This window comes from Lacerta agilis, chromosome 2, assembly GCF_009819535.1.
Source record: "Lacerta agilis isolate rLacAgi1 chromosome 2, rLacAgi1.pri, whole genome shotgun sequence".
Taxonomy (NCBI): domain Eukaryota; kingdom Metazoa; phylum Chordata; class Lepidosauria; order Squamata; family Lacertidae; genus Lacerta; species Lacerta agilis.
This window is the reverse complement of record NC_046313.1, coordinates 39,464,309-39,484,405: the sequence shown is the minus strand read 5'-3', so window position 1 is coordinate 39,484,405 and position 20,097 is coordinate 39,464,309. Positions and strand designations below refer to the sequence as shown.

The following is a 20,097-nucleotide window of genomic DNA, read 5'->3' as shown; positions in this document are numbered from 1 at the left end:
CAATCCTGTTCCGGCGGCGGCATCGGGTTTGTAGCCGGATCCCGTGCACAGAGTTGGGCGGCACTTCACCTGCAAGGGGCTGGCCGTCCTGTCAGAGCAGGAAGACAAAGACAGGCAACCTTACTCCCCAGGACAGGGCTGGCCGTCTGAACCGGCCTGCGTGCGCAGGTGCGCTCAAGCAGCCCCTCCGTGCGGAAGCGGAGCACCCCGCACGCCCGAGGTGCGCCTCCCGCGAGCCGGCTCACAAAAGGGGCGAGTCCCGAGGTCGGCTCCTCCCGCCTGCAGACACGGAAGTGGCGGCCTCTGGGGAAGCAGGAGCCGAAGAGGGACGCGGGAGTCATGGCGCCGGCGGGACTGAAGGCGATAGTGGGCGAGAGTGAGTGGGGACAGGCGGCGGGAGGAGGGCGCTCGCCCGACAGGGGGCGCGACACGCGTCCCCACACCCTGTGTGTATCCAGATATATTTACGTGCGCGCGCGCGCTTGTGAGAGAGCGCGCAGTTCTTGGCTTTCGCGGGGTGGGTGGGGAGGATGAAAGGGTGTCGTTTCCTCCCTGTCACACAGCCTTTCACACGACGCTGCTGCCCCCTTCTTTTCCTCATCCCCCCCCGCCAATATTTCATATTGTGTCTTCCGGGGGAGGGTTCCACACGAGATCTCTGCGCTCTTGGGCGTAGTCACGGGTGCCTAGGTGATAGTAGCACTCCCGGGCGAGGGCAGGGCGCTGACTCTCTTCTCCTAGAACGTGAGAATTGGGCTTTAAAACTCCGGTTGGTGTTTTCTAGGCAGTGCCGTTTGAGGTATTCGTATTCTTCCCCTGTGCACCATCAGTGCACTAAAGCATGAGACTCATTAATATCAGGGGGTCAAGGATTGGAGCCCCACGTTGGCCAAAAAGATTCCTGCATTGCAGGGGGTTGGACTAGATGACCCTGGGAGATCCCTCCCAACTCTTATGATTCTATCCATTTATTCTGAATTACAGTAAGTGATCAGGCCTTGCTAATGTGATCTTCTAACTGAGGTCACTGAACCCTCCTCTCTAAGAGATTCCACATTATCTTTTAAACAGGTCAGCACTAAACTGTTCTTAGGATGCACCCACACCTCTGCCACCCTTAGTACACAAGTTAAACATTATGTCTTATAATTTAAAAGCATTTCTTTCTGTCTGGTCTTTAGTGCCTATTCGGAATATGTAATTGTGCTCCATCTTGATGAATGATCTTTTAAATATCTGAAAACTGCCAAAATGTGTCCTCTCTGCTCAGTTTATCTTTTTTCCTGTACTATGCTTGGGGTTTTTTGCACTGGTATCCTTTTTGTTTTGCTTTCTCTTCACAGTTGTTTGCTAAATCTTTCTGAATTTAGCAGCATCCTTCCCTGAACTGTAGCAACTTAAGAGTGGCAGTTAACTCACAGTCTGCTTGAAGTTATCAGTTTACTCAGATGCTTGATGGTATAACACAGGCATGTCCAACAGGTAAATCGTGATCTACCGGTAGATCACTGGATGTCTGCGGTAGATCACTGGCTATCACTTTACCTCCTCCCTGAAAAAACTCAACAACTTTGACCCGACCCCCACCCAAATGGGCCTTCCCCCTTCCTCAAAAAAGCTCAACAACTTTGACATGAAACTGCTAGTTTTTAACTCTGGGAGTTGGCCACCCCTGGTATAACAGAAACTGGGACGGGTTGTAAGAACAACAACATCATAGATCTGACCCAAAGTTCTGTCAACAGTAGGGATTGCCCAGGGTGCTTGTTACTCCTCATTCTATGATAATTCCTCACAATTAAAAGTAGTTTGAACAGTCAAGGGTGGTTTTACTCCTAGGTTACAGTCCTACTATGCACAATTAACCTTGAGCTTATTCCTGAGTAAACATCCTAAGAGTGGGCTATAAGTTTCTTGATTTCTTGCTTGGCAGCAGGTTAAGACCAGAGTTATTGGTAATCAAGGCAGATGATACAGAGCCAGTTAGCTTGTAATGCTAATTTTATGTAAACGTGCTGAAATAAGGTAAAGTAAACTATTGCCTTTATGAGTCAACTGTTTGAGAGAAGATGAAAGATTGCTCTAATAACTCATGTACTTTCTTTTGATGCTTGTTACACAAAGTGGCAGCATTTTATGGATGTTTCCTCTGGGTACTAATCTGTACCTGCTTGCAGTGGTGAGGGGCAAAGGTGTGGAGAGGGTTGGAAAAGTGATAGGGCAAATCAGTTCCTGCATTGGTCAGTGAGACTTCTGAGATCTTGACATTCTGCACTTCTGATGGCTTGTATTGTTGTTTTTAAAGGAGTGTATGCAGGTGTTCGAAACACTTGTTTATAAGCTCTGAAAACACAGGAGTTTCAGTGGGAGGAATGAGGAGAGTGATAGCAGAGACAGATTATTTGAATTCTAGATCCATCCCATCCCATTCTGCCCACTGCAGTCGGAAGGAAACAGGATCAAACCAAATAAATGAATCCAAAGATAATGGTGTGGAACCAAAATATTACTGTTTTATTTCCCCCCAGTGATTTATATATTGCTTCTTAAGCATTGTCCAATGAGTCTAGATATAGTTAGGTGGCTGTGTGGGTCTGCCATAGTCGAAACAAAATATAAAAACTCCTTCCAATAGCACCTTAGAGACCAACTAAGTCTGTTATTGGTATGAGCTTTCATGTGCATGCACACGAAAGCTCATAACAATAACAAACTTGGTCTCTAAGATGCTACTGGAAGGAATTTTTTTATATTGTCCAATGAGGTTTTCTTAGTGGGGCCACAGCAAGAGAGAGAATCAGGTAGACTTCAGTTGTAGTGCTGCAAGCAACTAAATGCATAAAACTAATGACTTTATGCAAGAAAGCTTGTGCCTGTGAGCACCCCAAGATGATGTTTAATTAAAGCATTGTATTAGTAATTGGCTAATCTTGAAACTGTTGCACACTCTGCTAATACTTAACAGGTGCTTTGACTGTCATCACTGGTTTGTTCCATGAATGATGCAGCAAATGAGTGTTGCTTCATAGAAATGTGATAGGGAAAAGATAATCTGTGGGATGTTGCTACTGTTTTAGAATCCCTGCTCTTCAATTTCTGACAGTTTCCCCTGCTCCCTGTATGTAGCAACTAGGCCACTGAATTCCTAATGGATGAATGAAGGTTGACTGAATTAAACCCTCCCTTAAGGAAACATCAGGAGATTTCCTAACTCACCTACAAGTAGTAGTATTGTTGTTGTTCAGTCATGTCCGACTCTTCGTGACCCCATGGACCAGAGCATGCCAGGCACACCTATCTTTTACTGCCTCCCACAGTTTGGCCAAACTCATGCTAGTCGCTTCAAGAACACTGTCCAACCATCTCATCCTCTGAAGTAGTAGTATTAAGCACTCTTAATTAGAAGTGTGTTTTACAAAATCCTATTATGTTAGTGATAGTGCCATGAAAGATACATAACTGTTGTTGCTGTTAACAACTAGGGACCTGAGGTTAAGAAAGAGAATTTTGCTGGAAGCCACACAATGAGTCCTTAGCAGAGGTGGGGCTTTAACTGAACCTTTCCAGAGCATATTCCAGTGCTTCAAGTGCAATGTGAGCAAGGCATGTATTTAGGTTTGTTTTCATTCCTACTGGACATGTGAACAGACCTAATACATGCATTCTGTGGAGAGAGATGATGATGGATGTGGTTTATGAGCATTATGAGACTCTGACCTTTTCTTCCTGTTTGAATGTACTGGCAAAGGTTTCATTCTGACACCTATCAAATCTACTAAAGTCTAGCAACTCTGATAAATACCAGAATCACAGTGCTCTGCACCCTTGACATAAAAAACTGCCCAGAGCCAAACCTTGTGGATTTGCATACTGTATTGCCTTCATTCTTCATGGCTTATGTACAGTGATAACTACTGGAAGAAAAGGAACCTTTCAAATTATTAAGGCTGTGAATCAGTTGAAGAACTTTTGGTTGTATCAAAAACATGACTTTTAAAATTACTTAATGTCACTGCATGTTTAGAAATGCACTTCTTCCCTTTGCACTTTTTTTGTTGTAGAAAGTGATGTGCATTTAATAAAACATACTTGTTGCTTGAAGTGTTAATTGGTTCTGAAGTAAAGGGGAAGCCTTTACTGATAAGAACAGTCCTTATCTAGACTGCTTACAGTTGCTCTTAAAGATAATAATTTTGAAAGTCTTGCTTCTTCCTTTGCTGAAATGTCAAGCCCAATAACTGAGAATTTGCAAGTGGGCTGTTATTTTGAGACACTACTTCCAGTTGCAAAAGAATAACAGGTATGTGGTAGGGAGTCCTCAAAATAGTTCTTATCAGCTTGCTTCCGGTGAGAGTTTGGTGCAATAACCACTAAATCAAGTTTCAGTGTCTCTCAAAGGATTTGAGGATAGCTTTTACAGTAATCTCCAGTATCTAAAGAATAATAACTGTTGTTCTTCCACTCCATACAACCACAGTAGGTATAAGTAGCTGAGTAGGAACAGAATACTGTATGGAGCTTACTGACTGCTGAGTTCAACAGCATAACCGTGTGCCATTGTTTAATTCTGTTAGTTTGAGCCACAGATCTTCCAAAGATTTTGATTTATTTTTTTAAGTTTGCAGTATTACAAATTCCAAATGAGTGGCTGATTCTAGAACTTCTCCATTAAACATAGACTTAACATCTGGAAGAGGAGTGAGATCACACCTAATAAACTGGTATTAGCTCAGTTGGTAGAGCACGATACTCTTAATCCCAGGGTTGTGGGTTCAAGCCGCACCTTGGGCAAAAAATTCCTGCATTGCAGGGGGTTGGACTAAATGACCCATGTGGTCCCTTCCAACTTCACAATTATCTGATATATGATTCTATGACCTTTGTGTGTTCTACTGTGAAGGTCTGAGAGGCCATTCTGTGCATCTAGAACAGTGATTCCAAAACTTTTTTGGGCCACTGTCTCCTTGGTTCCATAAACTGACTTAGCAATCAACAATGAAACAATCAACAATACAATGTGAGGAAGGTGTTTTGCTCTAGTCCGTAATCCCACTGCCCCTCAAGGAGTGGTGCCACACACTTTTGGGAACTCCACTCTAGCTGAACTCTGCATGAGTATTCTGTTCAAATCCTTCAGAAGCAGGGCAGTATAGAAGGAGCTCCAAGAAGAATCGAGCAGGAAAAATGGGTCAGGTCCTGGTAACCACAGCAGGAAAGGGTCTGACTCACTTAAGAGGCTCTTATTTTAATTTGTGATGCAGCCATGTAATAGATTCAAATAGGTCACCTAATGTACTACAGTAATGGCTTCAGCCCTATTTCTAGCCATTTCCCGCTGTGATTCTCAGTAATGTGATTTGTTTTGTTCCTACTACACCATTTTATTTATCTGTCCCGCTTTAAAGAACATTGGTTAAACACACACAAACACACACACGGGAATGGGGTGGATAGACCCCCCCCCATTTCCCCATGCTGCTCCTCATCTCTGCTCCTGCCCAATCTGATTCCTACTCCACCCCCATGTAACTGCTACTCCCAGGTAGCTGGGACTAGTAGTGGGCATAAAGTCATGCCTGCAGTCTCCCTAGAGTTGCATTCATCTCACTTTAAAAAGCCACTGTATTAGCTGCATGCTGAACACTATCCCTGGCACCTGAAGGCAGTTCTTTTCCACAGGCAACCAGCTATGTTACTATTTTCAAACCTCATTAAAAAAAAAATAACTGAAGAAGGAGCACTAGCTAAAAAGCAGTATTAGTTTTGGTGGGACTTGTCTGAACAGGGAATGGGAACCTGTGAACTTCCCAACTTCCATGTATGGCCAATGGTCACAAATTATAACAAAATCGAAAATTCTTTCTAGTAGCACCTTAGAGACCAACTGAGTTAGTTGCTGGTATGAGCTTTCGTGTGCATGCACACTTCTTCAGATGCACACGAAAGCTCATACCAGCAACTAACTCAGTTGGTCTCTAAGGTGCTACTAGAAAGAATTTTCGATTTTGTTTTGACTATGGCAGACCAACACGGCTACCCACCTGTAACTGGTCACAAATTATGGCAGTTATGGTCCAGCAATATCCAGTTCCCCATCTCTGAGGTAGAAAAACAAATAAGCAGTAGCTGGTTGATTCCATTAGCGTTTATTAAATGACAGTGTTCTTTGGCTCTCATGCTGCTGTAGTAGCAATTAACAGGATAACTTGATTCTTCAGCTATGGTTGTTTTAGTTCTTGAAGTTCCAGTAATATATGAAGATTGTTGTTAGGGTAATACCTCGTTATCTGGTTTTGGATTTGTGTTGTCGAGCTGTTGTTTGATTCCAGACCACAAAAGGGAAGGGCGGAAGATAAACGCCAACGTTTTCCAAGTTTTCCACCCAAGCCTAGGGTTTGCTTGGAATTTGTTGGTTTACCCTACATTGTAATGGAAGATTAGGGGTTGTTATTTGCATTTATTCTTTCCAGATTCATCTAACGTATAGACTTGTTCAGAGAAGAGTGGTTGTGAATGGAAAGTTGTTTTTTATAATTGAATTTGTGACCAAAAGCTCTGGAAAGTACTGTTGCGTACATACATACCCTTCCCTTGACTTTTAATGGTATTACATGAGCCAAAATGGAGATGTACTGGACAATCTCACATACTGGCTTCAACATAGATCCATACTAGGCAACCATGGACAGCTTGGCTTATGAAGCAGGCTTGTTTCAACAAATCAGCACCAGAGAAGGGAATGCATGAGATTGAGACTCGTAGCAGCTTGTTCCTATGATTGATTGATTCTGTGCCGCTTTCCATTCAAGTCCACCCAATATAATTAAGAATTAACAATAAAATGATTATAAGCATAGCTTACATTATATGCAAATGCAGGCATGGACAGTTTATATATTTAGACAAATGAAGAAGGGTCTTTCTTCATTCAGCTGGTAACATTCAAAGTCCAGACTCTGCTAGAAGGCGCTTGAGTTTGATTGCTTCTTGATAAAGAGTGCACTTTATAGTTATGCATTGTAAATAATGATAATTGGGCCTCATTGAGCAGGCTGCCATCATGCCATCATTTAATTAGAGCCCCATTAAATGATCCAAGATAGTACCAAGGAAGGTTGGAGGTCTCTAAACAGAAGTGATGGAATGAATTACTTGTGAAGGGAGACTGGGGAAAGTAATCCTCATCTCTTAGCTGGGAGTTGAAGCCTTGAATGGCTTACTTGTTGTTAACTTGGGGACTGTTGCTGGAACTGAAACCAGGCATCTAAAATTCCAGAGGAACAAAATAGGCAGCACCAAAGAAGAGAGAGGGCTAGGGGAGAAAAATATCCCTCAAGAGGTACAAGGAGAACAGTTTGTGTAAACCTGTTACATTTCAGATATGAAACTCTTGTTCAAGGGCAACTTCTTTATATATTAAACACTGGTGCTTATGAACACACTTAAATGCTCTTCTAGTTTGTAGGTTCTTATACCCCACAGACTAGGGTCAAACCTTTTGTGCCATCCTTAATGTCTGAATGTGTCTGGGTTGACTATTCCAAGGCTGTCGAAGGGTGGCTACAATCTATATTTTATAACTTTTTGGGTACTCAAAGTAATAGAACTATAATCAGAACTGAGTATAAGCTGTTCTTTTATCAGTTGTTCCAAGAAATGCTGAAGCTTGGATGAATCATAAAAATTAAGCCAGTTTTCTCCTCTCCCCCCCCCAAAAAAGGCGTGTGTATGTGTAATTTGTTATTTTGTATGCATAATTTAGCACCTCATCCTTTCTGTAAGAAACATAGTGTGCCATATTTATTGCTATACCTCCCTAGGAGATCAGTTAAGAGATGGCAACTGTCCCAAGGCCACCCTGTATGTTATAAGTGGGCATTATAGACCTGGATCTCCCCAGACCAAAATCAGTTTTCTTCTTGCCACCATTCACTGGCTCTTGGGTGCTAGATCTGGGAAGAGGCACAGGAAGAACAGAAGACAAGGAAAGCTACCCTGCTGACTGCTGTAATCGCTTATCTCCCTTTGGGCTTCTCAGATTTTTAACATGCCTGCATTCTTTCAAGCCTGCTTTCCCAGAACTCCATACTGGTTTTGTTTTTGTTATTCTAGGTAGCAGTTCTGCTGAATTGTACAGTACAACGCTGAAGGCTACAATGCAGCAAGAGCCACATATTAACAAATGCCTTTTAGTTGACGGCACACATTGTTGACAGCCTGTTAGTTTTCTGAATCTCTCTCATGGAGTGTGAAAGCCACCATCATGTGTGAATTTACTGAGAAGGCATCATTTAATCAGGCTTACCATTTCTCCCGCAACAAATGGAGAGTCTTCTGAACACTACTAAGAAATGAAAGAACTTTCTTTGGGTTTCTGTTGCAGCCCCACATTGGTGCCTATGTAGAGGCATACTTGCTTGATAATTTATTTTTTATTTGAACTTGTTAGTCACTTGTTTCCCCTTCATGGATCACTGCCTTGTCGTGGCGAAGGGGCTTGAATTACTCAGGGAAGCTATGAGCTATGCCGTGCAGGGCCACCCAAGATGGACAGGTCATAGTGGAGAGTTTGGACCAAACGTGATCCACCTGGAGGAGGAACTGGCAACCCACTCCAGTATCCCTGCCAAGAAAACTCCATGGACAAAGACAACAGGCATATAAAAGTTATGACGCTGGAAGATGAGCCCCTCAGGTCGGAAGGCGTCCAACATGCTACTGGGGAAGAGTGGAGGACAAGTACAAGTAGATCCAGAGCTGATGAAGCGGCTGGGCCAAAGCCGAAAGGACGCTCGGTTGCGGATATGCCTGGAAGCGAAAGGAAAGTCCAATGCTGTAAAGAAAAGTATTGCATAGGAACCTGGAATGTAAGAACCATGAACCTTGGTAAGCTGGATGTGGTCAAAAATGAGATGGCAAGAATAAACATTGACATCCTAGGCATCAGTGAACTAAAATGGACGGGAATGGGCGAATTCAGTTCAGATGACTATCATATCTACTACTGCGGGCAGGAATCCCGTAAAAGAAATGGAGTGGCTCTCATAGTCAACAAAAGAGTGGCGAAAGCTGTACTGGGATGCAATTTCAAAAATGATAGATTGATCTCGATACGAATCCAAGGCAGTCCTTTTAACATCACAGTAATCCAAGTTTATGCACCAACTTCCAGTGCTGAAGAAACTGAAATTGACCAATTCTATGAAGACTTACAACACCTTATAGAAATGACACCAAAGAAGGATGTTCTTCTCATTATAGGGGATTGGAATGCTAAAGTAGGGAGTCAAGAGATAAAAGGAACAACCGGCAAGTTTGGCCTTGGAGTTCAAAATGAAGCAGGGCAAAGGCTAATAGAGTTCTGTCAAGAGAACAAGCTGGTCATCACAAACACTCTTTTCCAACAACACAAGAGACGACTCTACACATGGACATCACCAGATGGGCAACATCGAAATCAGATTGATTATATTCTCTGCAGCCAAAGATGGAGAAGCTCTATACACTCAGCAAAAACAAGACCTGGAGCTGACTGTGGCTCTGATCATCAGCTTCTTATAGCAAAATTCCAGCTTAAACTGAAGAAAGTAGGAAAAACCACTGGGCCAGTAAGATACAATCTAAATCAAATTCCTTATGAATACACAGTTGAAGTGAAAAACAGGTTTAAGGACTTAGATTTGGTGGATAGAGTGCCTGAAGAACTGTGGATGGAGGCTCGTAACATTATACAGGAGGCAGCAACGAAAACCATCCCAATGAAAAAGAAATGCAAGAAAGCAAAGTGGCTGTCCAATGAGGCCTTAAAAATAGCGGGGGAGAGAAGGCAAGCAAAATGCGAGGGAGATAGTGAAAGATACAGGAAATTGAATGCAGATTTCCAAAGAATAGCAAGGAGAGACAAGAGGGCCTTTCTAAACGAACAATGCAAAGAAATAGAGGAAAATAACAGAATGGGAAAAACCAGAGATCTGTTCAAGAAAATTGGAGATATGAAAGGAACATTTCGTACAAAGATTACCACAATTAAGGACAAAAGTGGAAAGGACCTAACAGAAGCAGAAGACATCAAGAAGAGGTGGCAAGAATACACAGAGGAACTATACCAGAAAGATATAGAGGTCTCATACACCCCAGGTAGTGTGGTTGCTGACCTTGAGCCAGACATCCTGGAGAGTGAAGTCAAATGGGCCTTAGAAAGCCTTGCTAACAACAAGGCCAGTGGAAGTGATGATATTCCAGCTGAACTATTTAAAATCCTAAAAGATGATGCTGTTAAGGTGCTACACTCAATATGCCAACAAGTTTGGAAAACTCAGCAGTGGCCAGAGGATTGGAGAAGATCAGTTTACATCCCAATCCCAAAGAAGGGCAGTGCCAAAGAATGCTCTAACTACCGCACAATTGCACTCATTTCACACGCTAGCAAGGTTATGCTTAAAATTCTACAAGGCAGGCTTAAGCAGTACGTGGACCGAGAACTCCCAGAAGTGCAAGCTGGATTTTGAAGGGGCAGAGGAACCAGAGACCAAATTGCAAACATGCGCTGGATTATGGAGAAAGCTAGAGAGTTCCAGAAAAACATCTACTTCTGCTTCATTGACTACGCAAAAGCATTTGACTGTGTCGACCACAGCAAACTATGGCAAGTTCTTAAAGAAATGGGAGTGCCTGATCACCTCATCCGTCTCCTGAGAAATCTGTATGTGGGACAAGAAGCTACAGTTAGAACTGGATATGGAATAACTGATTGGTTCAAAATTGGGAAAGGAGTACGACAAGGCTGTATATTGTCCCCCTGCTTATTTAACTTATATGCAGAATTCATCATGCGAAAGGCTGGGCTGGATGAATCCCAAACCGGAATTAAGATTGCCGGAAAAAATATCAACAACCTCAGATATGCTGATGATACAACCTTGATGGCAGAAAGTGAGGAGGAATTGAAGAACCTTTTAATGAGGGTGAAAGAGGAAAGCGCAAAATATGGTCTGAAGCTCAACATCAAAAAAACTAAGATCATGGCCATTGGTCCCATCACCTCCTGGCAAATAGAAGGGGAAGAAATGGAGGCAGTGAGAGATTTCACTTTCTTGGGTTCCATGATCACTGCAGGTGGTGACAGCAGTCACGAAATTAGAAGACGCCTGCTTCTTGGGAGAAAAGCAATGACAAACCTAGACAGCATCTTAAAAAGCAAAGACATCACCTTGCCGACAAAGGTCCGTATAGTTAAAGCTATGGTTTTTCCAGTAGTAATGTACGGAAGTGAGAGCTGGACCATCAAGAAGGCTGATCGCCGAAGAATTGATGCTTTTGAATTATGGTGCTGGAGGAGACTCTTGAGAGTCCCATGGACTGCAAGAAGATCAAACCTATCCATTCTCAAGGAAATCGGCCCTGAGTGCTCACTAGAAGGACAGATCCTGAAGTTGAGGCTCCAGTACTTTGGCCACCTCATGAGAAGAGAAGACTCCCTGGAAAAGACCCTGATGTTGGGAAAGATTGAGGGCACAAGGAGAAGGGGACGACAGAGGATGAGATGGTTGGACAGTATTCTCGAAGCTACTAACATGAGTTTGGCCAAACTGCGGGAGGCAGTGAAGGATAGGCGTGCCTGGCGTGCTCTGGTCCATGGGGTCACGAAGAGTCGGACACGACTGAACGACTGAACAACAACAACAACAAAGTCACTTGTTACACTCTAGGCAGAGGGATTATGGGTTCAAAATCTTATTACTCTCTCAACGAAATGTGCATGTAAATTGGCAATTATTTTGGATAAGTAATAGGTGCCCCGTTTTCGTTGAGTCAAGAATGGAAAATTTTAGTTGACCTGCTGAGTGCTGAGCTGCTCAGCGTGGAAGCCAGGCCTGGTTCCCTCTTGCCCACCTCATAAGTGCATACTGTAACTGGTTAAGTACATAATGGCCTCTTTCTCTAACTGAAAAAGTGTGAAGATTTAAATGCAGTTGGCTTCTTTCAGTGGTACCTGGCAAGAGAACTGATTCAGCAAGATGGTCACAAGTGGGTAACTGGGATTTTTTTTTTTAAGCAGAGCCCTTAAGGACAAAAGCAAATGACACTGAGAAAGATGAGAGCTTATTAAGTGCTGGATTAACTTGCCAGCAGAGAGACAAATAATTACTCTAGTTTTCACAAGTCTTACAGGAGAGCTCCATGGGAGCAGGCTTGTCTCAGGCAGAGCTAGGAGAAAAGGTGCTTTCATGATTATTGGAAGGAAGACAAGCATCAATTTAAGCCTCCCTTCTGGAAAAATCTTTGAGGTAGCTGTTTCCCATTTGATATATTCTTACATTCCCCTTGGAGTGCACAGTACAGCTCTTGAGTCATATCGATTAAGTTGTTGCACATTTTATTTGGATTTGTGCTTTTTTGCTGTGACCCCACCGATTTTAAACTTTTTTGGGGGGGGCGTCCTTATGTTTATAAATGCCAAAGAGTCACAATGTGAATATGTATAAAAAATGAACTTGTCCAAAGAGAGAAATACAAGCAGGAAGTGTGATATTCTGACTAAATCCAGTGACTTCACCATGATGGCATAGTTAGGACATTTTGCATAGTGCCTGCACTTGATTCTGATATTGCAGAATAAATGTGAAGCTTAGTTTGTGCACCAAGTAGGCATGTGAAATGTCTTTATACTGATTCACTCCCCTCAGGGCAGGCAGCTCACCAGACTTGCTGCCCATGTAGCCTGGCAATTATTACCTAACGGTGGGCAGGCTAGGAGGAGGTGGAGAGAGAAATTTTTGTACTTGTAAGATGCAACAGGCAGGCCAGACTGGTCTGTTCCTCTGTGATGATTCACTGTGAGACAAAATTTATTCTATTGGTCTCATACACCTTGAAGAGAGGAGAATTGGCAATCAAGGAAGTTTTCTTACAATTCTGTCTGGGGTAGTTTCTGTTTTTCTTAATTGGGAACGTTTATGTATGCACCTTGGATATCCTGATACTGTACAGTGTTCAAGGTTTACCAGCGTGTTGCCTTGTGTCTGCAAATGTTTGTTATCTTGGGTTAAGGTCTGTACTGAGTGTTTTGTACTTGCAAGCTGATTTGTGGGGTCAAATTGCTCCTTTGTTGCTTGGCAGAGAACAGCAAATGCTCTCTCTTGCTTTATAAGATATGCTTTTTGTAGTTTTTGATTATATCAGCTACTAAAAGGCTCAGAGAAAGAGCATTCTTTCCCAAAGACATGTTTAACAGATCAGTCTCCAACCTTTCTTGAAAACATCCAAGGAAACAGAATATGCTGCATAAGTGGCTGCATTTTGAATTTACACTATAGTATCAATTTGCTTCCCTTTAGCTGAAAAAAGGCTTCTTTTCATATGCTTTGTGATGTCATGCACACTGCAAGACTGTGGACAGTCTCCCCGTGTCACATTCTGGAAACTCTATTCAATTGTGATTTAAAAATAGAAGTTGGAGAAATGAGGCCTTCAGACTTTCTGAAATTTTGTCCCATTCCCATAATTGAAGCTAGATGTGATACACAAAGTCTTTCATTTCCTCCACTACCCACAGTTGTCACCCCTGTCCTTTAGTTGGGATGCAAATAGCTGTGCTATATTAATAGTTTCAGATCTTTGGCACCAAATGTTGTGGACATCTGCAATTACAAGGTGTTTCCTGGTAGATTATGTAGGGCTAGTGGATGATCCTCTGGCAGTGCTCTCTGCCAAAGCTGTTAGTGCATTACAAACTTCTGCATCATCAGTCCACCATGCGTGTGCAGTGACGCTGGTGTGATGGCACTGGTGCCTCTCATGTGCCAGGCAATCCTTACAGCACAATCCTATGCATGTGTGCTTGGAACTGTTCTGTTGAGTTCAGTGGGGCTCACTTCCAGATAAGTGCGCAGATTGTAGCCTAAGCCTCTTTTCGTATCTCTCTGTTTTATGGCTAGCAATCAAGCATGACTTTCTCAGACTAGGAGTAGACCCAGGCTGCCTCTTGCCTTTTATTTCATTCTACATACAGGTGCTTCTTGTTTCCCAGACATGGTTGCTTTTCAAAGATGCTACGTGAATTTTGCATTTTCAAAAGTTGATTGGGTCTTCGTGGCTAAAAGACATAAGAGAAACAAATGTGTTTCATTTAGAGGAACTTGGTTTCTGTGTGGATTCAAGGCTTCTTTTCTACTGCGGTGGAAGGTTGGAAGACTGCCTGAACCTTCTTGCCCTGAGAAGGCCACTTTCTGTCACAACATTACAAGGTTGAGTCTTGATGGGGAGGGATCTCTCATTGTTCACACTTGTCTTTACTTCTGAATGGCAGTTCATGATTATGTCAGTGACACCTGAGCTGATTTTGAATTACTTACACTTCCCATCTCCAGTTTGGGCATTGACTTCCTTAGCTACCTTTACTATTATTTAACATTTTGGATCATGGATCAGGACAAGAATAAGTCATATTGAATAGAACAGATTTGCAACAATATCCACTAGTGGAGAGTAGAAATTGCCTCTGGGAGGCTAGTTAAATCAGTTTTTGTGTTACACATGCACACATCCCATAGGGCCATATGTCTCTCTTGTCTCCCTTCTAACATCCAGTCAGGGGTGGGGAATGTCTGGCTCTTCAGCTGTTATTTGGACTCCAGCTCCTGTCACCCCTGACCCATTGTCCACACTGGCTGGGACTGATGGGAATTGAGATCCAACAGTACCTGGAAGGCCATAATTTTCAACAGTCTCTGCCTGTAAAAGTCAGCGTGGTTCTTAGTTTCTGACTTGGTTCTGTTTGACGAATACACTCTGATTGGTTAGATTCCCATTGGCTTAACAACTGGTTTCTGGTGTCTGCTTCCTAGAACTTTGTTCCATGTCATTGCTGCCTGTTGAGATACTGTGCCACCTGAAAAAGCATTTGTTTTTCAACAAACAAGGAACAGATACTTTTTTGGGGATGATTTTGGAACTTTCAGGCTAGTTGTAAACATACTTACCAGAGAGTAAGTTCCAGTGGGTGGTATACAGTGTTAGTCCTACTTGGAGCATACCCAGTTAAATGACTGGACATGGCTAACTTAGATTCTTGAATTTTAGTAGGTCTTTCCTGAGTAGAACTTAGTTTCTTCCAAATTCTATCGGTTGTATCCAACTTCCTCCTGAGTAAGCATGTTTAGGATTGCATTGTGTATGCAATAACTGACTGAGCAAATAAAAATGTAGCTCTACACTTCTAGTCCAGCAATAACCACTTTCAAATAATTATAAGTCACTCTGGAGACATTCCGTTCCAGTATAACAATTCTGGTTTTGCAATATCTGAAAATGTCCTTGGAGAAAGCAACTGTGCGTCTCAGCTTCCCTGATTAGCTATGTGGACGGTGTCCATGCCGTTATTGCTATGTTGCTATGTTATGTTCTATGAAAACTGTTTGTTGTAGCAAGTTAGCTAGAGCCTTTGGTGGGGATGACATTATTTATTACATATTTTTCCATTGTGGAAGTCAAAAGCTGTGCACATGAGGTTCTGAAGAGGTCTCCCATCCAGCCACTGACCAGAACCAGACCTGCTTAGCTTCAGCAAGGTGGCTGCATCAGGTGCCCTCAGACCATGCCTTGGGACATGTCTAGAGCAGGTGATATCTAAAACTGATTGTACAGGAATGGGAGCATTTCTAGTATGCCTTTCATACTCCAGAAGGTCCAGTTTGACTAGTTCTCTGTTCTGTTCTGCTTATCATGTTGCCTGATGCAATAAGCACTGCAATGCTAGCTGCCAGGTGTGGGTATGATAGCAACCTTCCCTTCTTTCTCACAAAGCAGGTGTGGAATGGAAACTGCCAGACAGCAGAGCTGAGCTAATTGAGATTGGAGTTGAGGCTAAACTTGGTTAATAGAAGAATAGAGAAGCTCTTTAATGACATAGATAAACAGTTTTCCATTGCCCCACGTAGTTCAAACAAGGACATAACTGTGGCTTAGAAGCAAGCTACAAATTGCAAGCTACAAATGTAGCTGTCTCTGTGACTGCTTTTCTTGACGCATCTTTGAGATGAGCCCATAGTTCAGTGTTTTTCAACCTTTTTTGGGCAAAGGCACACTTGTTTCATGAAAAAAATCACGAGGCACACCACCATTAGAAAATGTTAAAAAATTTAACTCTGTGCCTATATTGACTATATATAAAGTAATTTTTCAATTTTTCTCACGGCACACCAGGCAACATCTCGCGGCACACTAGTGTGCCGCGGAACAGTGGTTGAAAAACACTGCCATAGTTGGAGGTTAGGGGTGAGAATTGGTCGTTTTTCTACTCCAAGCCCCCTCCCACATCTGTTCCTCCCAGAAACACTTCGTGCACAATGGGCAGTTTGTCTCTTGGACAGAAGGTAGTTTGAAAGAGGATTGCTCATCGGAATTTCTCTGACATGTACAATTAGTATCACAAGGGCTTGCTATGATTTTGGTTGTAACTTGCATTATCTGTTCAAGAATAGTAAGAGACATATGTGACGTAGTTAAAAATAAAGGGCAGGGGTGAAGGGTGGATTAGTTTCGGGGAGCCACCTTCTATGCTTTTCCATCCTGCATCTGATCTGTGCTACTTTGCAGTACAGTGCTGAAATCGAGAGGGCCAATCTGTTGCCAGAAAGTGCCATGTGCTCAGTGGCACTTCTTAATATATAGGATGCCCAGGGTTGGGTGTCATGGACCTCATCTTGCAAAGGGAGAGTACAGTGTTTTGGGGTTCATGTTTGGAGTGGGGGCATACTTTGCATACCATGGGGGAAGACAGCAGAATCTGAAGCAGGTCCTGTGAGCTCATATAGTGTCAAAAAGACCAGAAGAGTTTTAGCTTCTTGTCAGGGAAGGGGCATCAGTCATGAAACAAAATGAAATTACTATTTTACAAGCCTGAAACGCACTTAAAAGATTGTATTTCTCAGCAGAAATTCTAATCGGTAGCAAATACCGAAGTAGTTTATTAAATGACAATTCCTGTGGCATATTATTAGATGCACAATATAGATGAGATGAATAAACAGTAGATAATTGTATCCAAAGTCAAATTACCTAGCCGCAAGGTCGACATAGGAAGTTGATCCTAATATGCATTTGCTTGTGTTAAATTTTGGTACTCCCCCCACACCCCTCCATTACCATTACTGTTCATTGGCCTAGTCTTCTCACCCAATGCTGATAGGAATTGTCCAAAGTGATTTGTTTTTTCACACTGTCTCTCTAGCCCCTTGGCTGCCCTGAGCCTCTTGTCTTCATAACACCAAGATTGTGATTCACAAGCACATAGTCCACTGTCCTGGGGCATGAAACAGACCACCCACAGCTTATCCAAATAGTGAAGTCTCTCTCCAGCTGTGTATGCCTTCTGTGCTGCTCATTTTCAGCTCTTGCCCACTGCCCAGGCTCGCCCCTCGTGAAGTGTCACGGCATTGTCCTGCTCAGAACATGGAGCTCAAAGCCAGCATTCTAAAATAAGTCTGTCATACCCACGCCACTCCAATTCAGCAATAAAATGCAGGGGGAAGCACTGGGACACACACAAACGCCACACTCAGACATAGACCTGTGAAGCCCAGACCTGTACCTAGAAACTCAGCACAAAAGGAAGTGTGGATGAGCCCTGACAGGCTTGCTGTTATGATTCTGTTTGTCTTAAAGATACCGCATGGAGTGTGTGTGCAAAGGGGCTGCGGAATAGGAGAGATGAGGAGGCACGGAAATTGGGGTGGGGGGTGGCCTGTGTGCAAGGGAAAGTTGAGAAATTGAGGAGAAGGAAGAGAGGGAGTAAAAGGAGTGGCGGTGGAAAGGGGGCTTGCAAAAACAGGGGGGAAAGGAAGGGGTAGGAGGCACGGGGAAAGGGTTTGAAGATGAAAGCAGGGACATGAAAGGATCTGAAGAATAGGAGGGAATGTTGGATTCATAATTGAGCAAATGATAAAATGGATGCTTAGTAATTTCAGTGTGTGGGAAGAGGAAAATACATGAATTTACCATGCAGGAGGGGTTGCACAAAGGAAAGGAGAGAGGAGGCATAGACATGGGGGGTGAAGGTGAAAATGGGTGCAAAACAGGGCTGTGGAATAGAAAAGTGGCTTTAGAAATGTGGCTGGGAAGGGGACAAGCAAAGTTAATACAGTAGTTGCATGGGATGGGAAGGGGAAGCTCCATGGAGTTAATGTGGCAGGAATAGTAGGGAGCTGGAAAGCAGAGCAAGCAGAGTCACAGCCCCTAGTATATGCGTGGGTTTTTTGTTTGTTTGTTTGTTTGTTTGTTTTTTAAGAATGGTTTCTGAGTCAGAACCATTTTATTTGTATTGTCTATGGTAATGTGGCCGGTGGCATATCCAGGGTCTTTCTGATTTGGTTGCCCCCTCGTGTACTTTTCACTGCCTTTCTTCAGTCAGTGCTCTAGTTTGGCAGCTGGATTCCTCCAAAGAATTTTCACTTTGTCACAGCTGGTAGTTTTATAGCCTTGTTTTCTTCTCTGCTCATTGTCACAACTCTTTTTAAACAAGTATTACCAGTTACTCTTTTTAATTCAACCTGTCCAGTTATCGTGTTTGTGTTCATTTATGTGGTTTTGGGCTGGGCACGTGGAGCATTCAAAGCACCTTGAGTGTCTAATTTAAAAAGACTTAGCACTCTATTAACATGTGACACTAATTCAGAGGCATCAGTTTCAGGCGTCTTGGATTTAGTACCCCAGATGAACTATGTACACACACACACAGGGGGGGGGGGGGGATTGTCAGAATGGATACCATATCTCATTCCCATCCATTAATTCAATCTTGGGTTTGGATTTTGAGTGAATCATCACGTATATCAGCATTACAGCTCACAAGATCTGATTTAAGATGGCGTGCAGTTGTTGAGACAGGAAGCACTTTTGGTTAATCCAGGGGGAAACTTCTGCCATTTAATTGTAGAGTTAGAAGGGACCCCAAGAGTCATCTAGTCCAGCTCCCTGCAATGCAGGAGTCTCAGATAAAGCATCCATTATTTTTTTAAAAATAATTTTATTAATCTAATTTTCAAGATAGTCTGCAAAAGAGAACCATAAAAAAATATAAAACAGATCAAAAACATCATCAAAAACATCAGAAACAAAAGCAATAATCATAGCAACAGTAAAAATACAAAAAAAGCAGTAGATATAAAACCAGTTAAAATCCTGAGCAATCTTTTTTTTTAATGTCTAAAATGTGACTCTCCGGGCATCCATGACAGATGGCAATCCAAATTCTTCTTTAAAACCTCCAAGGAAAGAGAGTCCATAACCTCCCGAGGGAGACTTGTCAGTTTACTGTATTAGAGATCAGAGTAAGTTTAGAAAATGGAACTGTTTGCTCTTGTCCCCCCCCCCCGTCCCCCCCAATGTCATGGATGAACTAGTGTGTTGTAATGAGGGAGATACGGTGTGAGATAAGATCAGTTGAACTGGAGTACTGAAGATCATTTCACTGCAGAAGAAGCATTTTTTGTTTTCTGTCATTTTGTGCAGGCTACCTCCCCACTGAGGATGCCACTTCCTTATGCCTTAGACTAGAGATAATGACTGTAACCCTTGTTCGTCAGCAACATTTATCACATAGCTGATCCTAGAAAACTTTGACCAGTTTTTGTTTTTAGCTTGTCTGGCTCAGAGAGTTGACCCCATTTTATCTTGGTGATCATCACATGCTCTTAGGCTGGCAGTGACCCTTTACCAAAAGAGTGGGTCTGCCCCTCATTTTGTCTCACTAGCTATTGCCTAGGTCAGGGGTGGATAATGAGTGGCCCTCCAGGCAGAGTTGGGCTCTGGCTTGCATCAGCCCCAGCCAGCATAGCTAGAGTAGTCCAACAATATCTAGATGGGACACAATTTCCCCATCCATGGTCTACAGCAGTGAGAACAAGCTTTGGCCTATGGGTCTGCCAGTCCCCTCCATCTCTCCATTTGGCCTTAGAGACTGTGATCCACCTCCACCCACCCAGGTCTGTTTGCTCAGACATCACCAGTGCAGTGTAGGTTCCAGGCAGAGGTAATCAACCACCACACTGTGCCTGTAATGTATGAATCAGCCCTTAGTGAATCTTACTTAAAAACTAC

At 42.9% G+C, this 20,097-nt stretch overlaps 1 protein-coding gene across 2 annotated transcripts in view; it reads left to right on the top strand.

Moving 5' to 3' along the window:
- The first annotated feature begins 259 nt into the window (after window positions 1-259).
- Window positions 260-20,097, top strand: part of STXBP2 (syntaxin binding protein 2) — a 37,821-nt gene continuing 17,983 nt past the window's right edge. For both annotated transcript variants that reach the window (XM_033139655.1, XM_033139656.1), the window contains exon 1: window positions 260-376. In XM_033139655.1, the coding sequence (XP_032995546.1) occupies window positions 340-376 (37 nt within the window). In that variant the 5' untranslated portion in view covers window positions 260-339. The remainder of the gene's footprint in view (window positions 377-20,097) is intronic.